This window comes from Homalodisca vitripennis, chromosome X (assembly GCF_021130785.1).
Source record: "Homalodisca vitripennis isolate AUS2020 chromosome X, UT_GWSS_2.1, whole genome shotgun sequence".
Lineage (NCBI taxonomy): Eukaryota > Metazoa > Arthropoda > Insecta > Hemiptera > Cicadellidae > Homalodisca > Homalodisca vitripennis.
This window is the reverse complement of record NC_060215.1, coordinates 42,304,603-42,330,101: the sequence shown is the minus strand read 5'-3', so window position 1 is coordinate 42,330,101 and position 25,499 is coordinate 42,304,603. Positions and strand designations below refer to the sequence as shown.

General features: G+C 35.1%; 1 protein-coding gene and 1 long non-coding RNA gene across 2 annotated transcripts in view; one reads left to right on the top strand and one right to left on the bottom strand.

The window, feature by feature from the left end:
* Nucleotides 1-16,555, top strand: part of LOC124368503 (aminopeptidase N-like) — a 46,539-nt gene extending 29,984 nt beyond the window's left edge. The window contains exons 12-17 of the mRNA XM_046825750.1: nt 238-360; nt 7,038-7,237; nt 9,276-9,443; nt 10,286-10,426; nt 13,979-14,060; nt 16,408-16,555. Of these exons, the coding sequence (XP_046681706.1) occupies nt 238-360; nt 7,038-7,237; nt 9,276-9,443; nt 10,286-10,426; nt 13,979-14,060; nt 16,408-16,518 (825 nt within the window). The 3' untranslated portion in view covers nt 16,519-16,555. The remainder of the gene's footprint in view (nt 1-237; nt 361-7,037; nt 7,238-9,275; nt 9,444-10,285; nt 10,427-13,978; nt 14,061-16,407) is intronic.
* Nucleotides 16,556-18,111: 1,556 nt separating this feature from the next.
* On the bottom strand, nt 18,112-22,092 carry LOC124368502. Its single transcript, XR_006922953.1, has 3 exons — nt 21,977-22,092; nt 20,251-20,359; nt 18,112-18,812 (listed from the first exon to the last, which is right to left on the bottom strand). It is a non-coding gene; the product is annotated as an uncharacterized LOC124368502 (long non-coding RNA).
* Nucleotides 22,093-25,499: the final 3,407 nt, after the last annotated feature.

Below are 25,499 nucleotides of genomic sequence, written 5' to 3'. Positions count from 1 at the left end.
TTACATTCTAAATATTGTTTATAAGGCTTCAAATGTTGACTTTCCATTGAACCCATTATTAGTAAAAGATTAATATCAACTTAATATTATGTCAAATTTAAACTTAACACATGTAGTTTAGAACTATACACGCTAGTTCTTTTGTTGCTAATATATACATAAAAAAGGAATTCTTATAGCCAATGGGATAATGTGTTACTATTTATCTATAGTATAAAGGTGTTGTTATTGTTTCAGGTGTTAGACCTAATGGACTATTTAGGGAGAGAGCAACACTTCGCTCCTTGGGCAGCTGGTATCAGAATATTTTGGAGAATGGATCAGAGGTTACGCAACACCCAAGCAGGTTTTAGACTTAAGGTATGTAGATTTTGTTATCATTTTTATCACATAACAAAACTCTTGGGACCATTTGTGTAATTTATTGATGGGAATAAGGAATATCAAGGATTGTTTAGCATACAAAAGTAACAATATCCATAGTCTTGTTCTGTTTCACAAACTTAACGATCATACATGTATAGTCTCTCTATTTAATTGATCAAATACAAGACTATCCATTGCAAATTAAAGTGTTTGGTTAAGTTGTAACAAGCGATTTTTCAAATCACTGTTTTAAATGTTCTTTTTCCAGTTGTGCTTTTAGCCAGCAACTAAGGAGAGAAAGGGGGTGATTAAATTTGGAAGAGATTGATCTAGTTCACAATGAAATTGGGCGTTGTATACTAGCTCGTATCATACTATATTTTGAAATATGGTAGCGTGTATTTTATTTACAAATATAGTTAGTATTTCTATTTAGTTATAAGGCTTTTATCAAATTTCTGTTTTATCATCACAATTCTTCCATATGGTATACTTGACACAATAGCACGTGCATATGTTTTGAACAATTTCTGCACGAAGAGCGAGGATTCCCTCAATTTCAACTTCATGCACTATAAATTTATTACGTATGAATAAATATTCAAAATGTTTTTGTTTTAGTTTTTTTTCATATAATTTTACGTAAATCCGTAATAATAAAGCTTTTTGTGAGACCATGTTAGAAACTGGTAAATCGAAGAACTTAAAACACGTGCCGGGATTCCCGTTTGTATTTTTTGAAAACTTAAAAACATATATGAACTTAAACTTATTTTGCTGTTATGGAAACAAACATTATTTTATATAATTTATATAATAAATTCAAATTGTCAAAGTGTCTCTGAAACAATTCTATCAAACATTATACATTTATTCGCTCATGTAATTTTCTTAATTTTTCATTTAACATCCTTTACACTTAACAGTCATGTGTTCCTTGCATATAATTTTGTTGGCAAAGTACAAGTGTTTTTCTGTTCTTACTTGATAAACAAAAGGCACAACGTCTTTCACTTGCATTTTATCATGAATTTAATACGGGATTCATGAACTTGCCTTGACATGTGGCCCATCAAAAGATTACACCCAGGTGTTGACAAATATGCACTGCGGGGATTTTTTCTTGAAAGGTATATATGCATTCACTCCACCTACGTTTAGCAAAGAGTAAAACAGAGCTAGCGATCACCTGTGTGACTTCCGTGATACAGAATATTTCTTCTGTAAAGCATCATTCATGTTAAGCCCGATTTAGTAGAGTTGTATAATGTAACTATTTCTGGTTTACAAGAATCACCTGTATGCTCGTAAATATTGTCTTCGAAATTCATACATGAGAGTAACGGCACAACTTTTGACCTGTTACACTGATTAGAAACCACAGTAAACAGTGATCCCGAAAATGGAACTGTCCAATAGACGACCAGTTTTGAAAGAAAGACAGCTGGCAGCTCCGGTTTGTCCTTACGTAAGGTTTACACTACCGTTAGCCTCTTCTCAAACAGTTCCTCAGCCACTGGAATTGACATTTAGAAATTATCGCATATAACATTACGTTCTGTTCATTCAAAATGGCTTACCTTCTCATTCATGACAATGCTTTTGATAAATTGTTTACATTGTATGGTCCTTGTGGTTGTTCTAAAAAAACTTCACGATTGGACGTATAGTACATCTTAGCATCACAAGAGGGATATACTTTGTTGTCATACTTATCTGGTTTCTTAGGCACATAAACCTTAAAACTACAATGACCTCTTAAACCCAAACTGACAGACATATTATCTGCTTCTCATGTCATGACAGTGCCCTATAACTTAACTGTCCTAAAAGTAAATGTTTGACAAATAATGTACCAAATTAGCAGCTACCCGAAATGATAGATTCATAATTTGCTTGTTTTTTTATATTCATACACTAATCAACTGCTAAAATTTTTAATCAAAATATCGACCCGATCTGTGAAGGTCATTTTAAGAGTGAGACAAAACTTTTAGCAATCAGTAGCCTAGCCTGTACCCTTTTAGGGTCTCCGTGAGTATAAACGGATTACTGTTTTGATGAAAGCTGAATGTTTTTATGTCTAAATAGAACATTTGAATGAGTGAATTAGCACTTCTGTATTGTTTGCAAAATGTCTTTGTTGGGCACATTGAATCCCCAACAAGTCTTGGACAGTTTAATCAATGATATTCAGAAACTATGTATTAATTATATTTCTTATGTCAAATTTAATAGACACGATATTTATCTATAAATATGAGTGTAAACGTAATTAACCACTTATCAGTAATTGTTTTAATCATGCAGTTTAATGAACATTCAAAACGTTTTTTCATCTCTTAAATGCAAACACGTTTCTGGAAACTTGTTTTAAATTTTAAAATGATTTTAGTTATGGTGTTGCAAAATGGCATGAATAGTTATCGTACTATAACCCATCTTTCTGATAATAAATAAAAACATTTTCAGTAATTTCAAAATGGTAGCTACTTTTCATATTTCCAATATTCATATTCAACTTTCAAATTAAATTTCACGAAAAACGATGCGAAAACAAACACAATACTAGAAATGCAATAGATATGTCCAGTGTCCCATTTCTTATGGTCCAATTATAAATAAATCAGGAAATGCATTTTTACTGGCCTTGTGAAACCACACAGAATGAAATTTAGAAATATCTAATTTTAAGAGTATATTAAGACTACATAAATGTTAACTGTTCAAGCATTATCTATTTATTTTATCCACACGATTTATACCTTTTGCACATATAATCGCTAAGAAAAGTTTGTTCTTGACGGATGAATGTGTACTTCGTTTAGATTAAAAATACTAATTTGGACTTATTCACTATTGTCAAAGCTCATTTTCACTACAGCTGTCCAGCGCTCTTTGCCAAGACTCTGTGGTGACTAGATTGTAACTGCGCCTTCAGTTTTTTATCCGCAAGAGGCTGCCTGTGCTGCTTGTTGTCAGTTCCTAAATTGCAGGAAGTGCCACTCCGCTGGCTGTTATTTTTTAAATACCATAACAACATTGCATTAATTATTAATATATAGTTATTTTTGTTGTTACTGCTGTAGGATATGTGTTTAATTTGTGTCTCGTTTTCTGTAAAATATTTTATTGATAGTAATGTGTTAAAATATTGGTATAATTATATTTGCTGTTATTGTTAAATCTTATTTGTTATTTCAAGTTATTAAATCACTGTTAATTCTTTTATAACTTTTGATACGTTATTATTGTATCGACTTTATTATATCATATTTATATCAATAATATATACATAATATAATATGTATAGATAGTAATAGATAACTTTATTGGCGTAAAATGCAATTTACTAGACGGTTTGTATTATCTTGACCAGGATGTTATACATTTAACATCTACCTTTTATATCGACATCAGATGAATTATTGTCACTGTAAAAACTACACTCCACGTTACATTGCTCATGGCAAAACTAAACGATTTTGCCAAAGACAACAGTGTTAAGAAAGAATAAGTTAGCTCCTTAAGAGTTGATCCGTTATAAATATCGATAAGAGCTTTAAAGACAGACTTTTTGTGAACTAGAATACCAATATGACAGTAACTTCAGCAACTTTACAACTCAACTAGAAGAGCGAGTAAATATGCGGTTGAAAAAGATGGGTCGTCAACCTACAGATGTAGAAAACCCATAAAAGAAAACGAAGAGGTAATGTTTTTTCTCTAATTGCTAAAAGGAATCCCCCCCCCCCCAACCGTGGAGGTTCTTTGGGTTGACACTAAATGAGATAAGTCGAGCAGAGTCAAGAGCGAGGCAGCGAGAGTTAATCTGTTAACGCTGATCTTCTGGCGAATGATGCGGCCCTTGACGAGATCTGTATTGCCACTTTTACACTTGTACACGCGCCTCTTGAACCTGTTCTAGATCCCGTGCAGTCTTGTGGGCCAGTCATAATACCGCCACTGTTTCTCCTGAGGGCTCTAGATCTTCCTTTCCTCTGCAATGTGGGAACATTTTTGCCGGTATACTGGTAGTAGGGGACTCACACTTGAAATTTTTGAGCATCAATGTGTTAAACTGGAGCCACTTAGAGAATGTTGTCCGGGAGGGGATCTTAGATATTAAGGTTAGTCAATAACTTATCTAGGAGTAGAATTCTCAGCAATTTACTTTCATGTTGGATGTAACACTTTGAGAAAAGGATATCGGGGATGTCCAGGGTATAACGTCGGGTATGGGAAACGTGGTGTTCTCCACGATATGGCGGATTCGTTATATACTACTTTGACACAGTTCCAAAATCCAAATCATCATAAATGGTGTTTTAATTAGGCAAGTCATGGCTAGCGGCCTTTTTATGACTTCAATTGTCAAAAGGAGTTAATGTGTAACAACTTTGGTGTTACATTTGTCGAATCAGCTATTGTGTTGGCGAGAGGGACCTCTCCCGAGATGGGCTCCATTTCAATAGCAGAGGGGTCTCTCGCCTGGGTTCCCAGCTACTGGATGTTATCTCAGCTGTGCTGGGCTCTGCAGTAGCAGCCACCCTTCCTTGTTCTCAGGATGGGGCTGTTCCGGTGGCTTTGGGTTCCGAGCCCGGGATTGACGTTTTTAGTAATCATGAGTCTCTTGAGAGCTTAGGCTTGTCTCGGAAAATTAGCTTATTGTGTGGTTGAGGGGGGGGGGGAGAGAGCAAACGGAGACTCAAGGTAGCTTTTCTGAACACACATTCTCTGAACACAGCTTTCTTCTGGATGTGTTCACTTGTGAAAGATTTTCATTTTGATATGTTTGGTGTCTCTGTAACGTAGCTGAATCCTGACACCCCATCAGGCAACTACAACAAACAAATCAGGGTACTCCTTGGTACGTTGTGGTAGGCGTACAAGCAAAAAAGGAAGTCAGATAGGTGGGTGGAGTCGCCATTTACATTAGAGATAACGTTGTCTATGAAAGGTATGTTCCACCAGGAAACATTGACCCTTCAATATAACACATGCTCTGGGGTTTCAAGGGGAAATGGTACGCTTGTGTGAGTGAGTAGACCGCCGAGTGTCAGATACAGCTATATCACCTCGTTTTCACTCCTTGTGTGTTGACTTAGCGGTCAAGGTCAACTCAGTGATTTGTCTCGGTGACACTAACATTGACCTACTGTCAGAGACTTCATGTGAAGCTAAGTATCTACGTCGACTGTTGAGAGAAAATAATACAATTCAGCTGGTAAATGAGCCAACACGGGTGACGAAATACTCACACACTTTGTTAGACCACTTTGTCAGCATATTAAATATACAATACCACAAATAAATGCAGATTTCGAATCATAAACGTGTATATTGAGTATTGAAATTCGAGGAGGAAAGGCTAAGCCGAAATATCCACTTATATAGACTTTTCAAAGTTTGATAGTCAACGTCCTGTTAGCCACATTGCAGACGTAAAGTGGTGAATATATTTGTGAAATAAAAAAATGTAAATGAAATTGAAAAAGCAATCAGTTTTAATATAAAAGGAATATATGATGAACAAGCACCTATTGTATGCAAACAAAGTAACCAAAAGGACAGCGTCTCGGAAGAACCCAAAGATACAGAACTGAAGTAGGATCAGAAATTACGAAACAAATATTGGAAAGCAAGAACGAATATTGGAAGCACTGTATACATTCAGGCATGTTGCTTGTCTTTATCAGTTATCTGATTTGTTGTGCAGGACCAAGTACTGAAACTGCACGCTCCAGAGTTTAAGAGGGTGGTAAGCTGCACCGAGGCCCGTACTCAGACCAGTATTTTCGGGCATTTTATGGGGCCCAGGCTCTCAAAGGACCCGGCCCGGGCCCCGCCACTCGTCTATTTGATGGTACCGTGTCGACGGACGGGATAGCTCAATCTAATTACTGTAACGCTATTACAGGCTAAACTTGTAATATCGTTCATTACAATTTTGAAGAAACTATGACTATTACTTTTAATCTTACTTTTGATTTAACAATCTCGATCGTGTTTATTTATATTGTACATTCAAGCGGAAAAGTCAATATCAGTTTTTGCGATCAAACAGCAAATACCTCAACAGTTGCGTCCGGTCTGACCAGATAAAACATAACTGGAATGTAAATACGAAAGACGAATAATCTTAGTTGAAAACGAAAATAAGATTTAAAAAGTGCGCCTTTTAAAGATTTTTCCACAATCATTAATATTTAAAATTAATTTATATCAGATAACAAATAAACTAATCACTATGTCTGTTTAGAATTCCCTAAACTGTTATGATTTATGAAAACAATGCTTAAAATGGTCCAATTAACAAGATTTTTTTCTGTACTTATTTTTACCAACATATATTGAATCTTACTATCATTAACAAAATAATTAAATTTTTTCAATGAGATAACGGTGGGGGGGGGAGTGAAGCAGTGTGGCGAGACATGATAGGGCCCGGCCGAATACCTTTTCGGGGGCCCCGTCGAAGCTGAGTACGGCCTTGGCTACACTGTACAGAGAAGGGCATGGTACTTGTCTTTATCAGTTGTCTGATTTGTTATGCAGAACCAAGTACATACACGTAAACTGAAAGCTCCAGAGTTTGAGATGGTGGTGAGCTGCCTGCACAAAGATGGGTACAGTACTTGACTTTACCAGTTGTGTGGTGTACTGTGCAGGACCGAGTACGTGAGCTGCTCGCTCCAGAGTTTGAGAGGGTGGGTGTACGCAACCGCAAGAATGACAGTGTACCTCTAGTTCGACACCGTAACCAAATTGTGCAGCAAGCATGTCTCTACCAGCTGCCTGACTGTGTACTCCGAGCTGGCAGATTATTCCAGAAATGGATGGAACAACAGCAACCAGATAAGATCAACCCGTGAGTATTTTTGGAAACATCCTCAGATATTATCTATAATAAACCGTTGCTAAAAATATTAATCTGTATATGAAGATAGATTACAGATATCAGTTAATAAATACATTAACCCATTAACCACTCATCACGGTACCGGCTCGTGACGGTCGACGCGGTACCAAAACGCCGGTCACGCTCATATTTTTATGGGGGTAATACATATTTATATGTATAGTACATGTTATTTTGTTTAGTTTTAATACATAAACTTTATCATGTTAGCCCGTACTAATTGTTTAAAGAAATATTTAATAACGTGTGTCTTCATTACGGTACAGTCTCGTGACGGCTGAAGCGGTACCAAAACGTCGACTGAAATAATAAATTTTATGTATTAAAACTAAACAAAATTAAAACTATCAAAAGACAAAATCTAAATTGCTCCCGGCTTCTGCAAGCATACCTATAAAGTGATCGTGCTCGCTTATGCGTTGACGGATTTCTTTGGAAAAGGTATCGTTGGAATTGTTATAAAAATGACTAAGTAATTGGTATCCTATGCGTCTTTTATAACTATACCGGTTTCTGTTGTTGTTTGACTTTACAAATTTTAAACAGGCAAAATGTCGAAACGGGTAAAATGCTTTTGTTAATATTTTATTTTCAAAAATGTATACCAAAGCTTAATACAACTGTCAAGTTTCATAACTTTATCTTAACTGGTTCAAAATATACTTGTATAATTTTGTTATAAAAAACACATACAGATAAATAGACAGGAAAACTAAAGGTTTTAGGACATGTGAACTTTTTGCTAATTTTTGTGTGTATAACAAAATCCCAAGGTATTGGAACAGTTTAACTGAACACCCTGTATACATTAAACAAATATTTGGGTCTTTACTATTTTTAAAATGCAGATTTTATGTTAGTTAAATGTAAATATTTCGATCGTCTGCCATTTTAAGACAGGAAATATATTTTTTTTCTTCAAGACAAAGTGCAACATATGAGCAAACTTTCAATTTCCTAGTGATTTAAAATAACACATTTGTATTGAAACAACAGAGTCAAATTGAAATGTAAGTGTTAATGCTTTGATAAGAAATACATGTGTGGTTGAAAAATTGTAGAAAGCATTTTATGAATACCCTGTATCATTTATTTAGCTATATTAGTGGCATTATTGAATTAATGTTGAATTTGGTGTTTTGATTTAAATCACCAGTACATACACATTTTTAGGCTCTTTTAATGACATTCATGAATAATGTTGAAATTAGTGTCCATGTATCTATAGAGCTAGCTGTACTGAACTCTGCCCCATAACAACAATGATAAATATAAAACACTCTCTCACTTACGTTTTATCTTATAGATATGATCAATATGCATCCAAAGGGTTTTAATTTTCTCGTGTTGAGTATTTGAACAAAAAAGTACACATAAGTTTGAGGTTTTTTAATAACAAATAAGAATATAAAAAAATCTAATTAGTGTTTTGATGCATGTTAAATACAACTTAAAAATGAGACATCTCCCTTAACACCATGACCAAAAACATAAGTGGAAAAGTGTTTGAAATTTACACTTGAAATCATGATGCCGCCATTACAACCAGCTCTTAAACCTGAATATATTTGAAAGATAGGATGGCATGGCTTGGAGAGGAGGGAGGAATGTACAGATGTCTCTAACTACTAATTAGTCAGCTTCTAGCGGTGAGGTATTACGTAAGATGAGTTGTAAGGAATGTAAGGGATCTTTTATTGGTGGTTGATCTTTATTGTGACGTAATTTCTCATTTAAGCTTCCTGTGGTTTGGTAGTGGTGGTTTGGTTTCAGATATGTTTATATTTTATGATGTTTTTAATTTTCATGTCAACTTTGACTTTCGTGTTTTCATCTCCATGTGTTTACTTTTTTGATTGCTTAACTTTATGTTTCAGGATGACAAAAAGGCCAGATATCAATTCCCAAAATGTTGTGTGCCAAAAACTTTAAACTATGAATTTAATAACTGTTGTAACATGTTTTACTAATTCTGAATTCGTGTTAGGATACCTCAAGATCTCCGATTCAGCGTATACTGCACTGGATTAAGGTTTCATGGAATAAAGCATTTCCAGTTCCTCCAAGAGCGAGCATTGGCGTCTCGTGATCCAGTCAATAGAGACATTATGTTCACAGCTTTGGGCTGTAGTGACAAGTATCATCTGCTTTACGGGTAAGTGCTTTACAAAGTCAAGTCAATCTCTTCATGCATAAAGTACATCCAAACATACATTGAAAATTGTAGAATTAATAAATTATTGGAGAGAAGCATGTAAAACAGGGAAAGAGGCCACACGTGCTATGGTTTCCAGAGGTCATGTTGACCATCTAGAATACCATGCAGAATAACAAAGATACCTCATTCTGCACACAATAGTAGTAGTACAAGTGTTACTATTGCATTTTTCATAAACATGCATGTTTGGTTTTTGTTTTAAGTAAAACCCTTGATCTTGTTGGATTTTAAAATTTACAATTAAAAATAATACATCCATTCAAGAATAATCTTTGCTAAAAAAAAACAAATGTTAAAGCAATCACTCTATCACCATCTAATCACTGATCATATGACAAGATAGTGTTATTTAATTATATTACTGCCTACATTTTAAAGATATTTAAATCTAGTACTCCAATATAGTAATAACATTATTTAGAAATAAATTATAACTCAGCCAATCCTTGACATATTATGAAGAACTTGGTATCATTGGGTTTGTAATGAAATTGTACATATTTCACTATTTTATTTCATTACCTTCAGTTTTCATGAAATTTTTTATTAAAATTTGAAAACTGTACACGTCTTAATATTCTTGTATTTAAATATTATCCTTAAGGATAGTTGAAATATATTTACCAAATTCAAGTGATGTAATGTAAACCATTTTTGCAATTAAAATATTTTTCCTAAAACACATACAAGCAGACAAACATAGAAAGCACTTTCAGATGTATGTATGTACACATATATTATTAACTACCAATAACAGAACTCGTGCTCTTTTGTTTCAGCTTTATGGAGAATTACTTAGCGAATTCCACTACTACAAAGCGTGACTTTACAAAACTCCTTCAAGGTCTTGTTCAATACAACAATGACATTTCTCCTGTCTTGGATTTTATGGAGAGTTCAATGGTGAAGCTAAAGTCAGTGTAAGTTCTGATGTTAAGTTTGTTCACTGAAGATTATTTTGTTACCAGCTACTTTCGAATACAAATTGTCATAATTTGGGTAATCCACAAAAGAAAAAAGTGATTGACTAAAAGAAAGTGTAAATCAACAAAAACATCTGCTAACAGACCAAAACTGTGTGAGCAGTTACCATAAATATGACTTACTTGTCACTTACCTGATCCAAGTACCAGTAAAGTATTCTGTAGATATTAATTGATGTTGCTCAACCAAAGGATATCAATTGACCAAAGTCAGAAATGTTTAGATCAAAGTACTTGAACAAAAATCTTGCCAACCAATAACATTTTTAGAACAAAGGTTGCATATGTATTGAAAGGCTAACTTGTGATACACTTAATATAAAGTAATAAACACGTGGACATATTAGTTGAATGTTGTAAGAAATTTTACATTTATGGGAATAATTCAAATTTTCTTTTACATAACACATAAAAAAAGCGTAAGCGTCTTCTGAATTTCAGTGCTATTTAAAAGATCAGAAAGGGGTTTATTAGGTTACCAGGGGAACTATTTAGTTTTTCGGATTGGCTTTGTCTTTTTGTCCATTTACTTTCTTTCTTTTTCTTTTCTGGTTCCCAACCAGCAGAGGGAAAACTGCTATCTATCTTACTTTAAAACGTTCCAAAATATTATAATAGTTTGGGATCAGAGGCAGATTTGAAAATCTACTTATTTAAAATAAATAATAAATTTATTAAAGGGTTATAGCCCTTCGGCTTATATGTAAATCCAGCCCTGTTTGTGACACGTCTGACTAGCTATACAAAAATATGCCATATATTTTTTTCTAAGTACTGAATCTAAAATGCTGGGTTTTATCCCAACTGGACTGAACATTATATCTAATTATATGATCAACTTAGGCCAGTTTTGAAATGAAGTAATTACAGCTTAGGACATAGAACATATAAGCTCAATGGCGGCTCATATGTGTGAATGTTGGAGGAGCTATTCACATACGGATTACAACCATTAGAGAATAAACCGTGGGGTTTTTTTAATTAGTAATTAAAAATAATTTTTTATGACATTTAGACATAAATAAACTGGCATAAAATTTTAAGTTATCTCACTTAATAAATTCTATGTGTGAATATTATCTATCTTATCTTGTTGATGGTTACAGTATGATGAAAACTTGTCTATCTGTTTATTATTTTTAAACATACCACATTTGAAATCCTCAATCTAGTGCAAAACTTGTATTTAATTCATACTAGTGTTTGTAGGATAAAAATATTGTATAAAACAACAAGTTATTTTGACTAAATGGCTTTAGAGTGTAAAATATTTTTCTATTATATTGTAAGTCTACATTTAGCTATACGAGGGTAATTCATAATACATTAACACGTGCATTATTATTTATACTCTAAAATTGGTATAGCAAAATAAGCATAAATGGCCCTTATTCATTATTCTTCTTTTGGCAGAAATATATATAAATAGTACCAAAACATTACCATCAACATTGTCTGCTTAGTGTACTTAATTGATTCACTGCCCACCATAGATAGTGGCATCATTGTATTCAGGACTCTGCAGAAAACCCTGTACTCAAACACATATAACTTGGCTACATAACAGTCATTGGCAAGAGCTTTTGCCCTTTTATTTACAATGATGCCTTGGGAGTGACTCTGACAACATCAGTGGAGACTGTGATAGAAATGCTGACTGAAATATTGTGCTATTGGGATTGTGTTGTTTTGAATTGATTCTGATGGACACTTTTATATAGTTTGTAATATAAATATTATTTATACTTGTGCCCTAGAGCACAATATGGACAAGCCGCCACTGTGTACAACATATAAAGTACTGTATCAGTATAAAAAGCATGCCTTTAATACTTGTATATTAGATGTCCTTACACTGTTATCTGGAAAACATGAGAATTAAACAAATTTACTAAAAAACCAGAAGTGAAGTTTGTTATTGTGAATAGTCAGTATAACTATTTGGGCAAAAAACTATACTTACCAGTGATTAAACTTCCCAAAGCAAAGGGCAAAAACAACTTTAAAAATTTTATTCAACTTGACATGTTTTATTTACTATTCTGCTGTACTTATTTCCAGCTAGTATTCTGACAACACTATTAAAAATCAATTGACATTGTTAAGGAAACAAAAAGTTACCTCAAGACGCTACTCCAATTTGAGTATCTCAGACGTACGTGTATTCCCATACGAAAATAAGGTGTCCAAACTCCCTCTTCTCCTTCAGGACCTCAACAACCAACTGATATCTCAGTCTACTGTGACATCACTGGAGTATCATTGAGAAAACTAAGAACCTTAATCTATTCGTAGTCTTATGACAAGAACATGGTAATTCTGATTCCTCTTATGTGTCCTGAGTAACTCTGACTTTATTGGAGAAAGACACATCTACATATCTGTGGTGAAATGAGGACACCAGATATGTGTCATGCTGGGCTCACAAATCTAGAGGTTAAGTGAAGCCACCAGTGTGCCATGCAAGGTTCAAACTCCTGTGGTGTTAGAAGTGAGGATGTCGTTATGTCATGCTGGCCTGGAAGAGTGGATTACTCTGACATAAATGAGCCAAATAACATTTTCAGGTTTATATCGTGGTTTCAATGTTTATGTCAGCCCCTAACAAAACACCTGCATTATTTATCCAGGTATTTAAGGCTATCTCTGTAACCTGGATCAACTTGATATTTAGTTTTTCGGCTTATATAGTTACCATACTGTTATTTTTAGTTTTTAGTTTGTGTTGTTGAATATTGGCTTCCTGAAGCTAATAAGACTAAACTTAATACTATTTGAGGCTATGCCTTTTTCAATTTTTATACTTGAGAGGAAACAGAAGAAATTGGTTTATATTGGTTTAATATGTGCACAGGTGATTTTGTTTACATTAGATCCCTAGATTGTTAAAACTCCACTGTTCATCATCACGCAAATAAAATATGTCTATATGGAGTAATATAACACCGTTTACATTACTAAAATCAATATTGAAGTAGAGAAGAACATTACCAGGTCACATAGAGAACTTCTCAAACAGTTGGATTATTACTATTGTCTATTAAATACACGAAAATCAAAAACTGTTTTATTCTCACGTAGAAAACGCAATAAAAATGTCAGATTAAATCGACAACTTCATGATACATTATATTTTTTTAACTTTCTGCTCTGCTAACTACAATTTATTTATTACTTTTCCAAACAAAATATATTTTAATACCTAGAATTAATTTTAATTTATTTTGATACATTATTTTAATTTTATTTCAAATATTTAAGTTTTTAGACATATGGGCTAGAGCTTTAGCATTTTATTTCCCAATTACCATGCATAATGCCATTTGTTTTAACCTTACTAGGTTTCCAGAATCGGTAACAGTGCCTTTAAATCTTTTATCCATTCAAGAATGTTTAAGTTTATGTTTAAGTTTTTGACATAGTTTAAAGTTTTGGCTTCTTTTGGTAGGTGATGTATTTTGAATGTGTTCTGTAATTTACACTTTGCAGATCTAAAAGGAAGCTGAGGTGGAACCAGACCATGTTGAAAGATCTCTCTCAGCAAATATTTACCCAACAACAACTCAATCAGGTAAGTTTAAAATGACTAATGAATTAATCCCCCAACTTATCTTAGCAAACCTCAGTATTCATTTAAGATGTTACTAAATAATATCTTAATGTTGCTGTAATACAATTTTTTTAGTGGTAGTTTTGAAACTTGTGGGTTTGTATCAGACCTTATTTACAAAAAAGCAATTCCTATTCAATTTAATGTTATAACATTATCTTATCATCCTTTGAATACATGTCAAATAAAATGTATTTCTAATTTCTTGTTTCTATTATATATTACTTAGTTTTAATATCATGTTTGTATAGTGTATGTTGTGAGAACATTTTATATCATCAATTTTTTTGTCCTGAGGGAAAAGGCCAGTTTGTCTACGCGCTTAGTCCTAAAAGGACCTTTGCACCTCCCTTACTTTAATTTTGTGTCCTTAAAGTTCGAGGCTTTTGCAAAAACCGATCAGATTTGAGGGCTCCTGTCCTCTGATGTCCTTGGGGCTGAGGAGATATGCTTCCAGGAATCTTTTCCGAGTTTCTAAGATGGCAGGACAATCTAACCAAATATGCTCTGCTGATTCCTCCTCTTCTCCACAGAGTCTACATTCGTCAGTCTGGCTAAGGCCCACCCTCATAAGATTTTTCCCTAGGGGGCCATGTCCTGTCAACATCCCTAATATCAGTCTTATATTCTCCTTACTCTGATCAAAGAGAGCTGTCCACTCTTTAATGTAAGGAGAGATAAACATTTTGGATAGTCTTAATCCTGAGGCTCTACTCCAATTAATGTTTCTTATCCTCTTTTCCCAATCTTTGACCAGAGCTTTGCTGTTGGAGAAGGCTATCCCGCAAGAAAGTAGCATAAAATACTCCAATACAGAAAAAACATGGTCACAATATTAACCCTCCATCGGGCGCTAAACGGAGTTTTCCTCCGTGTATGTTTTATTATTAAAAATAGTACTACTTTTCTGATGTCGGCAGTCGTTTCCCGCAGTGTACTTCACGAGCATCTTTCGGGGAAACGAAACAATACCCTCCCGCTTTTATTTATCAAAATGTGTCAGTATGAGGTCTACTTCCGTGCGTGACTGGACGATTCCTCCGTGAGCGCCCGATGGTGTGTTTGTAGTGCTTGGACGAAATCTCCGTGAGCGCCTTATTGTGTTTAGTTTTTATGTTGTAATAATCCGTGTGCGCCTAAATGTGTGACCTGTGATGGTTTCTTTTTAAATTATACCATATATTTTATTTGAATTTTTTTGAAATGGAGAATGAAGACGAGAGACTTGTCAGTACAGTACCAGTGTGCTAGGGAACATTTTAGTAATGATTATGGAGTGAACATTGCCGTTATAAGAACCAGAAGGAAAATTTTTTGAAATTTTGTGCAGTGTGTAAAAAGATTTTTAGTAAAGAATAAATTTTTATTTCAGAGCAATAATTGACATTACAATTGTATAATATCTCAAGAATTGAAGTAAGTTGTTTTGTAAGAAGTTAAAAACTAAGTTAATTTCCATACATATTTAAAGCAGGTTAAACATTTTTACAATTAATTGCATTATTCCTTAAAATTAATCATGTTGTTATTATACAATAACATTTTTTAAGATTTTGAATTTCTTATTTCGAAAATTCATTACATAAGAGTGTAATTTTTATTATATTTCTAAAAATGAATATATTACATTGTAATTAAATCAGTATGAATATTTAAACAAATAAAAACAGTTTAAACGACTATGATATCCATTATTCGCCAACCTGGAGGAAACCTCCGTGAGCGCCTGATGGTGTTTCTAATTTTAAGCGCCCGATGGAGGGTTAACAATCAAAATATTTTATATTTAAGTAATAAATCTTTTATATTTTAAAGTAATCTGTAATATAACATTACTTTTTATTTTTTCAATACTGTTTCAATTATTTATTTTGGACCTCTGCTCTATTAGTTTTTCTTCAGTCTCTTTGCACTCATATTAGTTTTCAGTTTTTCAGAAGTGATATTACTATTAACTTGTTTCAAATTAGGATACTATATCCAACGATTTGTTACTAAAAGGTAGGGGTTGTTTATTAAAGAGTTCAGTCTGGATGCACTTCACCCTTTGAGGCACAATCACTTGAAATTGTGAATGGCCCATGGGCCTAAAACATTCTTCAAATTCATTTCTTATCTGAAATTCTTCAAAAATTATCAGGTACTTTCAGATTTATACAAGAAATTTACTCTTACCTTTATGTTTTCACTCTCCTCACATTTTACAAAGAGAGTCTGTATTTTGAGTTGATGTCATTACAATTTTATTTATGTACCATATTTATAAATAATAAAAGAATAATGTAATTTACTGTCTGGGTTTTTGCAGCTAAAGAATATGATGAATCTAAGCAAAGGCTTGACACCTGCAGATTTGGATGGTATGGAGCAAACAGTGGAGCACAACTTTAGGTGGAGAGAGAAATACAAAAACATATGATTTGAAATCAAAATGTTTTGATGTTGTTATAATTTTATTGCCTATTTATTTATGAATTATAATGTTAAATAAAATACTAGAACAATATTCTCTTTTACTGTTTTGTAACCTTTTTTCCACTAAGAAACAGCATTATAATGTTTTAGTGATTTCAGTCCATATTATTAGATATAAATTAAATGAAAACACATTTAAATTTGTTTGCTATAGTGTCATTTATTACTTTCTTTATATGTAGTAAATCGATATAACAGAATTTTGGTATTTCAGTACCAATAAAAATACTTTCATAAGGAAAGTAATTATTAATAAAAGAAGATTAATTATAAAGGATCGAACTGGACCATCTTAAAATTGAGTAATTGTCTATCCATCTGATAGAAGGGTCCTAGAAACACAAAACCTAGTATGTAGGTTCCCCTTGGTCCAAGAAAGAACTTTATAGACTATTTGGCCAAAAATTCAAAATTGTGTGTGAAAATAAAATTCTATAATTTTAAAATTGGTCTTATGGGCGACTGAACGCAACGAGAAATTCTAACATCTGACTACAATCATATGAAATTTTATCCCGTGACACATGATAAAGTTGTTTTGTTGAGTTTGGTTGGTAGGACTTAAATCGTTATCTTCTGTTGGGCTCTTTGACAATCCATTGCATCAGTTTAGTGATTTTCTTTTTTAATAAAACCTCAGTAAAGTTTTCCATTCTTAAAACATAACAGTATACATTGTATTAACAGAGTACACTGTGTGGGACAGTAATGATGTGAGTTCTAATCACTGTAGAATAAGCTAGCTGGGGAAAGCTATTGTAGATATACACCTGTTATACTCTTTCAGTCATATTCTTACACTGAGGACCTCAGAAATTATTCCAGCACTAAAAGGTGTCTTGACTACTGGCTATCCCGAATAGCATGGTATCAAGCCTGAGGCTACCAATGGCAGTTATATTAGTTAGTTGGTATCTTGATATTGAAATTGACTCATTCATGTTCTTCTTTTTTGAGCCCCATCAGTTTAAGTTCCAGCAACCCACAAAATGCGGAAAACAATCATTCGACCACGTCTTCATCCATGCAAGTGCATCTCACTCATTATAAGACATATTGCATGGATTATCTCTAGAAATAATCCAACCACTTTATAAGAATGTCAGCCCCACATATCCATGTCCTTGATTGGGCCCAATAATTTAGCAGATGAACAATACAGAAATTAGGAAAAAATAATAAAGAAGTATACTCATCCTTAAGCTCAACAATACTCTCAATCTTCTAGTGCAGTGATTTCCAAATTGTGTGTGGCGGCGCCCTGGGGCACCTTGAACTCCAGCCAGGGGTCGCCATGGTTGAGCTACAGTGATAAAGAAAATACCATATCGTAAGGAAAAAATGATTTTGTAGTTGAGTTTAATCTCCTACACTGGCCAGGACCGTGCTAGAAAAGAGAGTGAACTCTCGATCTTCAACTAAGTATGCTTTAACTTAACTACAAAAACTTTCCTGGCGAAGAAGATCCTGATAAACCACAACATGTCTATCTCTTTATATATTTATTATTGCCTTTAAACTATACTAAATTTATAATATCACATTGAATTATTGAATTATCATTAATATACCTACAGCTCCATAAATTTCTTAAAACTACCTTTATATTAAAACAATTAAGCATAAACAAAATATATTGGTACTTTACATATATATAAACATATATATACTTTACATATATATAAACATATATATACTTTACATATATAAACATTGCTATTATAAACCAAAATTGTTAACATTACAACTATGTTACAGCCAATAAGACTTAATTAAATTCGCCCACAGTTCCTGAGTCCATTCAGTACGCTCTCACATGTACTATCACTCAAACTTCGCAATTTCTCAACTCTTATGAGAGTCCTAACGACATATGCAGGGCGTCCCCCACCACTCATCGCCTAATGCGCGATACAGTCATTGGCATAATGTTCTTTGTTCTTTTATTTTAGTTGACTCGTAGATGTTAATTTAAAACTCGTTTTTTTCAATCTATCTCTTGTTAGACTAGCCTACTCACGACACTTTGCTCTTGGTGTCTGAGTCTATAGTTCACCAGCGGTCGTCACTTCCGGGGCTGCAGTCCCGAATTCCTCAGTTCTACGGGCTTCACCGCCCATCTCAACATCAGGCATCGCCGCCTCGCTCATCGCCAGCACACTGGTCAGAGTCGCTGATTCCCGCGCTCATACACGGAGTCTGGAGCTCTGGCACCAGGTGGCAACTCTTGTCCAGTGTCTATAACACACACAGCAGGATAAGGCTCAAAACAATACAAGTTCCTATCACTGCTACTACTGACATTTTTTGTACCCTTGCGTCTAGTCATGGTGGGGACCGCAAATGAAAGAGAGCTCATTCTAGGGGGAAATACCTAACACCTACGGAGCGCAGCTCATCGTCGAGGACCTTCAGGACCTCTAGAGTGGCGTTTACATTAATAGTGATAAGATTCATCTCATCATCAGAGAGTATCGATCTCAAATCTGGGATCACCATTTTTCCTAACTGTCCCACATGAGTACTGCTGCCATGTATATGCGCAGGCACTTTGTACTCATTCGTGATAATATCACATTTGTAAGATTCCGTAATTATTCCAACACCACTCATCAGCAAGGAAGTCCCATTTATTTAACGATGTTCTCATAACAATTTACGGTCACTCAGTGTGGTTCAGAGGTGCTGTGCACCCAGTGGTTAGGTGTCTTCAATAGTACAGGGGATCTCAATCCAGTTATTAACTTTCGCTCACAGAAAGAGGACATTTTTTCGATAAACAGCTCAGACACACAGTGCGGTCGTTTAGCCACACTCATTAGAACTTGCTCCAACAGAAAGTCTATAAGTCACCTGTTCAGGCATTCTTGACTGAACTTAGCCTCATCATACAAAGTATATTACAACCTGTCTTAACTGATAAGTAAATTTTGTCTAGTCACATCCCACTGAGACCATGTTTTGAGTGTGTATATGGGATACGTGTAAACATTATATACCTGAAACCATTAATAGTCGCTTTTTAGCAGCAATTGCAACCCCCTGAGGGTTTGCTCTATTACATAGCTACGGGCAATGACAACCGAATAAAACCCATGAGTATTTTCCAGCTTTACTGGCAAGTGTAATTTGGTTGGGGAGGGTACATCCTTTTCCACTTCCTGCAGAAATTTTAGGAACTCCAGGGGCAAAATTAAGTCACTGCTTAACTTTCCCCCTTCTAATTTTTCTCCAGAATTGTATTTTTGGTTTCTGAAACTAATCAATTTACTTTTGATGAACACAAATTTCTTTAATTGGTGTTTTGCTTTATTTAGTCACTTTTGAAAAGTCTATAACTGTTTGATGCATTACCACATGATAAGCTTTTACAGTTGATAATACGGAATTTATTGTTTTTGAATGACTCACTAATTCTGACTGAACATTGGTCAGAATAGTTATTTGTTCCTGACTATTATAGATCATAGTATCAGAGGCGTCATAAGGACGTTTTATATCACTAATAATTCCTTCCAAATTGCAACTAACTAGAGTACCAAAAAGATATTTTACGACGTGACCGCCCGTGTCCACCAGACCACATTTGGCACGTCGTCTAGGAAGTAAATTTACTAGCTCACTCACTTCCCGTAAATACTCTTTTATATTCTGCTGGATACCGGTGAATTCGTACCTGAAACCTGCCTCGAGTTGACCGGCCGTCAAGACGACCTCCAGCATCTTTCGAAGATTATATCTTGGTGGAAGTAGCTCACCAAACGGCATACTGCCCCCAATGATTCCTATAACAGATTTTTCAAAGTTACTTTCAATTTTTCAATCGTTCCTATCTCTTCACCTTGGATTGCCCCAAGCGCCCTTACACCTCCCACGCTTAGTTAATGATTTTAGTGGAAAGTACTTGATAAAATGTTTTAAGGATAGGGATATTAAAGGAAAGAAATGAGGAAAGTCTTGATATCAAAATTTCCATATGAGGAAGTAAATTCCTCAATGTAGGGAATCCTTTATAAATAATATACTGACTATCTTGGTAACCTGAGGATCTACTACCCTTCCTGTGGGCTTTATCACTCTACCCAAGGCCATTTAACCCTTTCCAAGGCCCAAGGCCTTTCCAAGGGGTTTTCTGTAGGGTCTTGGGCTGTAGTCAGGTAGTTTTTCTTGGGTGTTTCTGCCAGGGCCTCCAGACCGGACCCTATCTCACCATCCACCATTTCCCGATTCGATAGGCCACATCGAAATTATACTTTAAGAATGACTGGGATCACTCAATCTAGTAATGCTACATTTCTAACATATACAATACTTGTGGTTGTTAGACTGCTTAGTTATATATAACATTTATCTAGTCTTAAAAAGTATTGGTCTTTTCCAATTACAAGTAGAACAATGTAAATCAAACTCGCAGCATGACTATTGACATTGTCTTTGAGAATCTAAATGTAGGATAGAAAAACTGTATACTAAAATTACAATATGAGCTGAACATATGTATGGCCCAATCACTCAGCCAAACAATCCAAGAGGGTGAAAAAACCCAAAAGAATAACTGATGAAGATGGCACAAATTAACCACAGAAGAGGTAGCCGTTGCAAAAGCTGTTGTTGTAAAGAAATTGTTATAGGAAATTAGATGAGGTAAACCTAAATTTCTGTGGTTTTACAAAATGTAAAAAACATTCACTTTGAATTGTTTTTAAATTCATCTCAATGATAATTTTCATTTTTGTGTGTGGTTCTAAGGTTTTTTTTCTATCAGTATTTTCATATAACAGCTTTATATATTATAGATATAATAAGGTAGAACCTAATTAGATCTAATAAGGTAGAATATTTAAACTTAACTTCCATAAAACTGAAAAATATAAACATTCTATACTGTACGTGCAAATTTAGGAATCTCCCTAATGAAATGGATGACACATTTTTATTTATGGTTATTTACATTAAATCAGTTTATTTTTTCTTGTTACACTATAAAATTTATTTCTTCAACCACAGTAGGCCTATTTGTAAATCTGTTAAGTACATGAGAAGCAATGTCTGTCTGAGTGTTTGTTTGTGGTATGACATTGTTTAATAATATTATATAGCTGTTCCTTGCTGAAGAACACAAGTTTATTCAATTTTGCCAATACTAACACATCTTTACCCCCATGGGGGTTCACTTCTGGCTGGTTTATACCTTCCAATTAAACCTGCATTTGGATCAGCAAAATCCAATGTAAAACTTAAACCTGGATAACCCCATGAATGTCCAGGAGCAGCAAATCACTAACCGCAAATGCCGAGATATTAGGGTGCGTTTGGCACATCATCTAGGAAGTAAATTTACTAGCTCACTCACTTCCCGTAAATACTCTTTTATATTCTGCTGGATACCGGTGAATTCGTACCTGAAACCTGCCTCGAGTTGACCGGCCGTCAAGACGACCTCCAGCATCTTTCGAAGATTATATCTTGGTGGAAGTAGTTCACCAAACGGCATACTGCCCCCAATGATTCCTATAACAGATTTTTCAAAGTTACTTTCAATTTTTCAATCGTTCCTATCTCTTCACCTTGGATTGCCCCAAGCGCCCTTACACCTCCCACGCTTAGTTAATGATTTTAGTGGAAAGTACTTGATAAAATGTTTTAAGGATAGGGATATTAAAGGAAAGAAATGAGGAAAGTCTTGATATCAAAATTTCCATATGAGGAAGTAAATTCCTCAATGTAGGGAATCCTTTATAAATAATATACTGACTATCTTGGTAACCTGAGGATCTACTACCCTTCCTGTGGGCTTTATCACTCTACCCAAGGCCATTTAACCCTTTCCAAGGCCCAAGGCCTTTCCAAGGGGTTTTCTGTAGGGTCTTGGGCTGTAGTCAGGTAGTTTTTCTTGGGTGTTTCTGCCAGGGCCTCCAGACCGGACCCTATCTCACCATCCACCATTTCCCGATTCGATAGGCCACATCGAAATTATACTTTAAGAATGACTGGGATCACTCAATCTAGTAATGCTACATTTCTAACATATACAATACTTGTGGTTGTTAGACTGCTTAGTTATATATAACATTTATCTAGTCTTAAAAAGTATTGGTCTTTTCCAATTACAAGTAGAACAATGTAAATCAAACTCGCAGCATGACTATTGACATTGTCTTTGAGAATCTAAATGTAGGATAGAAAAACTGTATACTAAAATTACAATATGAGCTGAACATATGTATGGCCCAATCACTCAGCCAAACAATCCAAGAGGGTGAAAAAACCCAAAAGAATAACTGATGAAGATGGCACAAATTAACCACAGAAGAGGTAGCCGTTGCAAAAGCTGTTGTTGTAAAGAAATTGTTATAGGAAATTAGATGAGGTAAACCTAAATTTCTGTGGTTTTACAAAATGTAAAAAACATTCACTTTGAATAGACAATAGACAATAGACAATATCTTTATTTTTGCATAATCTTGGAGATCAGCGTGGCGTCACAACTGTTACAGAGAAATGAGAAAGTAGTATAGTATCGTCCGTGGGCTGTGGAACGAAGTCAGGTATAGTCTGGGAAGTCCTTCCATCTTAAATATTCTTCTATGGAGTAGAAAGGTCTTTTCAGCAGCCAGTCCTTTAGATGCCGCTTCAGCTGTTGGGGGTTGTGGTTCTTCATGTCATCTGGCAATAGGTTGAACAACTTGGCTTCCGGCGTAAGTGGGTTTCTTGCTGTAGAGTGTCAAGTGGTGGGGTGGCAGGACAAAGTCTGTAGAGCTCCTTGTTCCGTACTTGTGGACATCTTGATTTCTGAGCTGCGAAGTTGAGATTGTGTGGAGGATGACTTCTTGTATGTAGATTGCCACAACGGTAAGAATTTTCAGCTCAACAAAGGCCGTTCTGCAGCTGTCCCGGTAGCCAAGTCCTGTTAGGTGTCTGACCCGCTTTTTTTTTGTCGGATAAGGACCTTTTCTAGGTTTAGAAGAGGCAGTTCCCCCCCATGTAGCTATGCCGTATCTCAGATGAGATTCCAGCAGAGCAAAGTAAGCAGTTCTTGCTATCTCTGAGTTGCTTACTTGAATTAGTCTGCGAATAACATATCCCAGAGCTCAATTTCTTGCACAATTGGTCGATGTGGGGTTTCCAATTTAGGTTGCAATCGATTAAGATACCAAGGTGTTTAGTATTTTTCCTGGATTCCAGGCCAGGCAGTGCCATAACGTTTGCTTCCTTGCTCTTAGTAGTGAAGCCCAACTGTACCGTTTTAGATTTGTTCAGGACCAGGTGGTTGGAAGAACAGTACTCGTTGGTCGCAGTGAAGCCTCTTCAGTGCTAGATAAGAGTTGTTCCTTATCTTTTCGTGCAAGAGTTACAACAGTGTCATCCGCGAACATAACAGTCTGGCAGCTGTCTTGCAGATGGAGCAGGGAGATCATTTGTTAGTAAGAGGAACAGCATTGGGGCCCAAAACAGAGCCTTGGGGAACTCCTCTTTGTATACTGATGGGTTCAGATTGATATTTCTGTGATATATTGTTAGATATATATTGTAGTTCCACTTGCTGTTTCCTATTTATTAGGTAGCTCTGAAACCATTCTGCTGATTTCCCTACTATGCCTATTGTTTGTAGCTTTTTGTAGTAGGCAGTTGTGCTGAGACAATCAAAGGCCTTGCTAAAATCCAGAAAAAGGCTGTTAACGATGCAAACCTTCCTCTAGTTTGTCTATGATGTATTCGACTAGTTGTATCAGTGCGGTTGCCGTTGATTTGCCTTTCAGGAATCCATGCTGCTGGTTGGTAAGCACATTGTTCTGGTCAAGATAGTTCGTGAGCTGTTCCAGAACGATTTTCTCCATGACTTTAGAGAAAGTTGAGATGAGCGAGATCGGTCGATAGCTGTTTATTTCATTTTTTCGGGCCTTTTTTATACTTGGGATACACTTTAGAGAGTTTGAGTTGTTCTGGGAAAATTCCTTGTTGTACAGATTTATTTATTAGAGCCGCCAGCGGAGAGGCCAGTTCTTCTCTACACGTCTTTGTGACCATAGCACTTATTTCATCGGCACCAGACGATGTTTTTGGCTTCAACGTGTCTATAGCTTTTAGAACGTCTTTTTGTGTTATAGTCTGAAACTGAAACATATTGGTTGTTGGAGCTATGGGTGGATTTGTTTTGGTGTGTAGTTCTGGGATCGATATTATTGTATAGAAGTGTTTTTTCTGCTATTGTTGAGAAGAAATAATTGAAATGATGTGCTATTTCCACTGGGTCTTCTGTGATTTGTCCATTTACTCGAAGCTGGAGTTTCTCTGAGGTGGTTAAGGTTTTCCTCTCCCTATTAATCACATGCCAGAGTGCCTTAGATTTGTTGTCTGCTCTGTTGATGTACATGGCTGTTTGCTGTTTCCGTATAGGGTTTTCAATTTTAAGTCGTATTCCTTTTTCCTTGTCTTTGTTTCTGCTTTATCTTCTGTCCGTCCATAGAGAATTTCCTGGTCAAGGGCTTGTATGTAAGCATTCTTCAATCTTGAGCACTCTTCATCCCAACATTGCCTAATTTTATTGTGTTTGGTTCTGGATTTTGTGAACGGGCAAGAGAGATTTAAATTTGACTGTATAATATTGTTAAATATGTTGTAGGCCGAGTTTACTTCCTCTGTCTGGTGAACCTGTCTCCAGTCTTGGTTCTTCAGGTTTCAGTTGGAGCAGTTCAATTGAGCCCCGGCTGTGAAGTTTCTTTTTTTGTAGCTAATGCTTTTGGCGATGTTCATATTCAAATTCAACAAAGCCAGCTGTGCTGAATGATCAGATAACCCTGATGTAATGACTGATGTCTGAATGTTTTCGGGTTCTATGTTCGTACAAATCCAATCTATTTGATGTGGATGTTGTGTTTGTGATGCGAGTAGGTGGCAGTTTTTAGTCTTGATATATTAAAGCAT